Below are 6,474 nucleotides of genomic sequence, written 5' to 3' on the forward strand. Positions count from 1 at the left end.
CGCACCCTCAGACTGAGACCCAAACTGGTCAGGGAGTCTCCCTCGATATGTTGGCCTCCTCCTTGGCCCGCTCCACCATGTCGGCGATGCGTCGTGCAATATTCCGGTACATACCAATACTTCAGTGGTTGGTGCCCAGACCGCTGGAGCCTGTTAATGGACTGTCGACTTTCATCACAGATGCATTCAGCCTGGAGTGCGTTGCACCGCTGCAATAGCAGGACAGAGACAGAGTAATGACTCCCCATTCATTAAACCATTAAACCCTTGATCTGCTGCCCTCCCATGGAAGCACACTTATTCTTACACAATAGGGTGTTTAAGGTCGTGACCGGCGAACAATATGTCGGTTAAATCAAATTAAATTAACAAAGCCAGCGACGACAAATTGGAATTGAACTTTTCAATTGATAAATGAATTCACTTAAGTTAAAACGTGTCCACACGCACAAATTGGATTGAACAAACGCGGAACAGAACCCAAAGAGCTCCAGATATATATCCCAATTAAACTATTCTGCATGCGGTAAATATATATAACTTCAAATAAAGATAAGCTTTAAAATAGGGGCACAATTAACGTTACTTTCATCGATATCACCCTGATAATTACATTGAAAAGGCACAGCTAATCTGGCAACGCTGGAGGTTTTGAAGCTGGCGCTGCCAACCCGATTTAGTTATTACCAAACAACCGGGGCGGCGCGGGTGAAATTTTTATCATTTTGTGTGGCGAAAAGCATTTAATGTTCAGTTAACTATCTAACTTGCGGCGCCGCCTGACCGGGCAATAAAACCTTTAATTAATCAAGATGAAATTGCTGACTAACGCTCAGAAACTGCCGCCGCTACGTCGGCAGCGGGGTCGTCAAAACAACAACAGTTCGCACATGACCCCACAGCGGTAGTGGGCAACCGGCTCAAATCCAGCGCCCAACTGGATGAGCTGGAAAGGAAATGCGGTGCTGCGCCATCACAGAAACAACGCCGCTCATCCAAAGTTTCTATCGAAACCTCTGTGGCGGAGATCGGGCGGAGCAACAGTTGGTATGGAGGAACTGGGGTAGTTGCCCATCGTCAATATCCGCGACCGCTGGACTACGGGGAACAGCCGCGGGAGCTGTTCAGTACGCGCATCGGAAGATGCCACCCAAGCCTGCGGTTTTCTCCGGAGCTGGCTCGACTCGGGCAGCATCGCATGGACCACCGCCGGAAACTATACGGGCCACAGAGCTACTACTTGACCGGACGGTTGGCCATGTTAGACAGGCCGCCAATACGGTATGCCCTCGAGTCGGTCACGAAGCATGGCTTCCAGCTGATCTCCGTGCCGGACATACTGCCCAAAGTGATCGTCATCGAGTCGTGTGGCATGCGCACCGAAGGTAGAAACGCACCCGGTGGGTCTACAAGTTGGACACTGGGGTATCTCTCTGGGACGTCGGAAATGGCGCTGGCGGATTTTTGCCAATAAAGGTGCTGCCCGAGGAGCTGCTGCCGCTCAAGGTGACTACTTATTGATCGCGCCGCTACCGGGCGGAGACATCCGGGCTGCAGGTGGAAAAAGGGGCATTTATCAGATTGCATCAGTTCACCAAGGTGGGAGATGCCGCCAACTTCCCACCCCGGTCAGTCCGAGGCGGGCTGGAGAAAGTTCAAGAACGATGAGCTGGACCTGCACCCAGCGGCGGCGCATCAATTTCCGACTGCTCGACATGCCGCCTTGTGAGCTGGGCGCCGTAGTACCAGAAGTACGACATAGAAGCGTGGATGCCCGGTCGACAGATGTGGGGCAAAATCTCCGGCTGCCAGCAATCGGTATTGGTAGACCATCAGGCCAAGCTGGCGCAGGCGTCAAATACCGCATTGCCAGCGATGGACAAGTGCTGCATGCGCACAATCGGCAGGGACGGCAACGGCCATACCACGCCTGTTGATTGCCTTTGCAGAGTGTTCAGAAGGAGGACTCCATTGAGATACCCACAGTCCACAGAGCCTTTTATGGATGCTCAAAGAGTCTATCACGAAACAAGCAAGAGAATACCCGAAACGAAACTAGGGTGAAGTTCATCAAAGCGGCCTCTAATCTGTACGCCTTTTTAGTTTAAGAAAACTAAGACATGTGGTTATTGAAGTGCCTCGACTAAGGACTGTCTAGAAGATGCAAATGATAAGTCGTGGCTGGCTGGCTGAAATCAAGACTGTTATCACGACTGGTGGAATTATTTACCCTTCGACGCCGCCGAAATATTTCATTTTAAATGTTAGCTGCTCGTGCCGTAATGTATTCCCAACTGGAATGCTTGTTGGTTCAGATGAATCACGTTTATCAGCGCGCACAACAAGTCCTGTAAGAAAAAAAAAATAAACACAATTAAGCCATAAATACTTTGGTGATTAACGCCAGTCGCCTCTCAAACAGCCACATCAGCGGGTTGTTAATTATATCTTATCGAGTTTCATAAATCTAAAAACATTTGCAAACCCAACCCCACCACCGTACTCAGCGACAAAGAATCCGCTGACGGATGAAAACTGGACAACCAGGGTCACCTCCACCTCCACTTCACTCCAGCTGTGGGCTGCATGAGCGTTCAAAAGAATGCCAAATATTTTGCTGTCTGTTGGTCTATTAAAATTCCCACCAAGCATGTTCAATTGTGTTTGAACCGCTGGTACGCACGCGAAGTGAGAGGAAAAAATTGCTTTGCAGCACAAAACAAGTTTCTAACAATATCTCTTCTGCTCACTTTGTTCAGCGCTTCGTAACCTTTCCGTTTCGATCTTTTGCCTACGTCGTAAATAGTACATTGTTGGTTTTGTCGTTTTGATTGATTGGCAATTACGGCATAACACCAACTCTACAAAGCCCAAACACACACATTACATTTGTTGATTAGGGGAGCGGAGAATAAATTAGCCATTGTTATTGTTATTATATCTACGTATCGGAAGCCACCGCAAGCAGCTTGAGCTCTTACCCGGCAAAGCTTATTTCGCTGATGTTCGTTATTGTTCGTCGTTCGGTCCGCGCTCGGCAAAGCCTCAAAACAAAATACGGCGCCTGTTCGCCAACATATTCATTTAAACTTTAGCGGCGCGTACGATTTTGGGAAGAATTTGTTTTTTTTTTTGATAATGTCAACCAGTGTGACCGCGGACTTGTCGAAAAAAAGACTTAATTACATAAATATGTAGTTTGTATGTAGTATACCATGTAAATTTGTTTACCTAGTTCTGTTTTGTGTAAAAAGATATTTAAATCATTTTATGCTGGAAATGTTTCACTATTTATTAATATTTTTAGATATCCAGCCATAGACAATCACTTCCAAACAGAGACTGACTTGATATTTTTAAAATTTTTATTTGAGGTATGACATTAATTAAAGTAAATATCACATTAACATTACTTTTTAGCCTTGTCTTTGTCCTTGATTGTGTACTTGTCGTAGGATTTGGTGGGATCGTACGGTTCCCAACGGCTGGCGGGGAATATGTGCTTGTTGCGTTCGTACCAGGAGCGAAGTAGCACTTTGCCGGCATGCGACTCCTCCTTCTCCACGGAGGCATCACTTATCATGCGCACATCGTCATGGACATCGAACTGGAACAGTGGACCGGATTTTCCACGAGCCTTCGTCACAATAAAGTCGTAAAGGAGTAGTGGGTGGGGCAGTATCAGATCCTCCTTTACGTACATCAGCTGGTCGGCCATGACCGTCTTCAGCTCAATGAACTCTTTGCGCAGCAGCTCCAGGCACTTTTGCAGAAACTGGTAGATGGAGTTGCCCTTCTTCATTTGCACATTGCGACGATGTCCGAGCCGTCCCAGTAGCTGAATGTGATCGAGATGTCCTCGTCTTTGAGCTCCGCTTGCTGCATTACCCACTCTTGGCGCAGGGTCTCGCGCAGTCGATTCTCCTGCTCCTCGCGCTCCCTGATCGGGTAGGAAGGAGGTGTCCACATCAGGATTTTTACAGATTTTCTTCCTTTTCAGAGGCACGATCTCGTCTTGCATCTCTGTCCACTTGGCAACTTTCGGCTTCTCCTCCTCTTCCTTGTCGCTTTCGTGGTCTTCGTCGTCTTTGGCATCCTCATCGCCCTCCTCGTCGTCGGCAAGATTGAAAGATAATGCCTGAATCTGGCGCTTCTGCTTGTTTCTTCTCAGCCTGAATGGCCTCCAGGGCACGCTGTTTCTCGCGGTCCTTCTCGTCCTTCTTTGTGCCAGCTTTTTCTCCCGTTCGCGTACTATGTCCTCCTGCTTGGCTTTCATCTCATCCAACGTAACCAGACCGATGGTCGAGGTCTTGAGCTGCTGCTCAACGGCATCGTAGTGCGTGGCGAACTTGTTCTCAATCTTGTCCAGCTTCAGCTCCTCCTCGATTTTCTTCTTGCGAAACTCGATCTCCTGCTGCTGTATCTCGCGCTTCTTCATCAGTTGGGCGGCTCGCCCCGCCTCGCTGGCGGCACCCTTGTAGTGGGCCATGTTTTTGCGTTGTTAGTTTCGGTTTTAGTCAAATCAAGTAAATTTATTTATTTACTATTGTTTTGATGGTGCTACCAGTGTGACCGTGGTTTTACCGATGACAGACCCTCGGAAACATACCAAAAATCCCTTTGCATTTTCAAAATATACTGTAAATATACCGTGAATCTTGAATTATTTTCCTCGACTTTGATCTTCTATTTTATTACTAGCTTGCAAAGACTTTTAAACAATAAAACGATCATTAAAACCGATAGAAGAATCAATTTTGCTTATTATAAATACTCCTTTTATTGGATTGTATACCTTATAACCTCATATTTTATAAATATGTTTTGAATTTTTCATGGTCAGGGGAAATCTTTTCCAGCGTCTAAACGGTCAGAGTGTGACCGCGGACTTATCGATCAAATACACCACCCGACCTCAGAAATATGCCAACAAATGTCTTCGAAATGTACTGATCCTAAACCATTTTCCACGACTTTCATCTTCTGGTTTAATATTACTAGCTTGCAAAGATTTTAACACTTGAACAATAATTTCATCTGATTGATGAATCATTTTTTGCATAAAAGATTGGTGGTTTTCCCGACCCATTTTTATTGGCTTCTTTGCGATATAAGGAAAAACTAATAATTATCGGTAGTTTTATGAAAAAGCGGCACTCAGTTTTGTGGTGCTGCAAAACGCAACACCATAGCAGTTATCTACTGGTAGTGTGCAAAATCGCCAGTTACTTTGGTTTGATAAAAAGCTTTTGTCCTTTTAAAGTCCTTCCGGCGAGCTTTCAACTACGACGCCACTTTACAATGCTGTAAGCAACACGGGGACTAACGGCAACATTCGAAACGCCATCGCCCTGCCAGGACGCCAGATTGGGGATTGGGGCAATCTTTGTCGCCGCGGGACAAGAAAACACAGAAATAGTGTCGGATTTTGTTCGAAATTTATAAAATTAGTTCCGTTGATAAATCCACAGTTATCCAGATAATATCATAAAAATACATACACATAACCCCATCAATAAATATTGAATAATAGTTAGAATCGGAACTTTCAACCTCTTTGGATGAACGCGCGCAATCGTGTGGCTCGCCGCGAAAGTGTTTCCCAAAATTGTTCAAATTTGAAAGCAGCAGTTAAATGGCCTGAGTGAATTGTAACGTGTAATTAGCCAGAAACCAGTAGCTGAAAACCCAAAGTCTCCTATTTACATTTGGGCTGGGACAGTGCTTCGTGGGAGAGAGAGTTTCTGTTTGGTTGGGTGCGTGTCGTGTTGTGTTGTGTTGAGGAAGCAAGGACATTAGGGACAAAGAGCAGTGCCAGCGACAAGCAATGGGCGCCAGCGTCGCGCTGTGCCAGGCGTTGGGCGGAAGTGCCAAATTGAAATGCCATTTAAGCTAAGCGAAAGACTTTTCCGATTTCATGCAGTGTCCCTTCCGCGTCCATCCGGCCAGCGTGCACTCAGATTTCTGCTTGGCTAGCACTGCTCTGACTTTAACTTGACGGCAACGAAGATGAAGATGAGACAACGACGAGCGCAGTAACGGCATGGAAGGATGAAGGATACGCAGACGATACTTGGCGTCTGCGTTGGCGGTTCTCTGTTCTTGACATTGATAATATTCATGAGGCCAAGTCATAAATTTTGCCCCACTGCCTGTTTATGAGGATGCTCCTCGTTCCTGTCCTTCCCACTTCAGCTTCCCCCCTATCCCGTCTGTTTTGCCCTTTGCCGCACCCCGCACGCAAGTCGAGTGAAGTGCCAATAAAATCATTAACTGTTGCAACGCATTCAGCTCATGGCCCAGACGCTTCTGTCGTTATCCAGGCAGCAAACATTGTCATAAAACTAGAGCTCATTCCTGGCATATTTCATCTGAAGTCCAACCCATCCACACCCCTGCCATCCCTTGTGGCAAGTGCCACAGAATTCTCAGGATGCTGCGGCTAATTGGTGGGGTGGGGAGTCGGGGCGTGCG

At 46.7% G+C, this 6,474-nt stretch overlaps 1 protein-coding gene and 1 pseudogene across 1 annotated transcript; one reads left to right on the top strand and one right to left on the bottom strand.

Moving 5' to 3' along the window:
- The first annotated feature begins 836 nt into the window (after positions 1-836).
- On the top strand, positions 837-2,108 carry LOC117903017 (annotated as a pseudogene).
- Positions 2,109-3,369: 1,261 nt separating this feature from the next.
- On the bottom strand, positions 3,370-4,529 carry LOC117903018 (protein FAM50 homolog). The gene is given in 5 exon segments (XM_034814756.1): positions 3,370-3,825; positions 3,828-3,942; positions 3,944-4,162; positions 4,164-4,225; positions 4,228-4,529. Coding segments are annotated over 5 exon segments (1,074 nt in total). The 5' UTR covers positions 4,490-4,529; the 3' UTR covers positions 3,370-3,409.
- Positions 4,530-6,474: the final 1,945 nt, after the last annotated feature.

The sequence above is a fragment of the Drosophila subobscura genome, unplaced genomic scaffold (assembly GCF_008121235.1).
Source record: "Drosophila subobscura isolate 14011-0131.10 unplaced genomic scaffold, UCBerk_Dsub_1.0 Contig_20, whole genome shotgun sequence".
In the NCBI taxonomy this organism is placed as follows: Eukaryota; Metazoa; Arthropoda; class Insecta; order Diptera; family Drosophilidae; genus Drosophila; species Drosophila subobscura.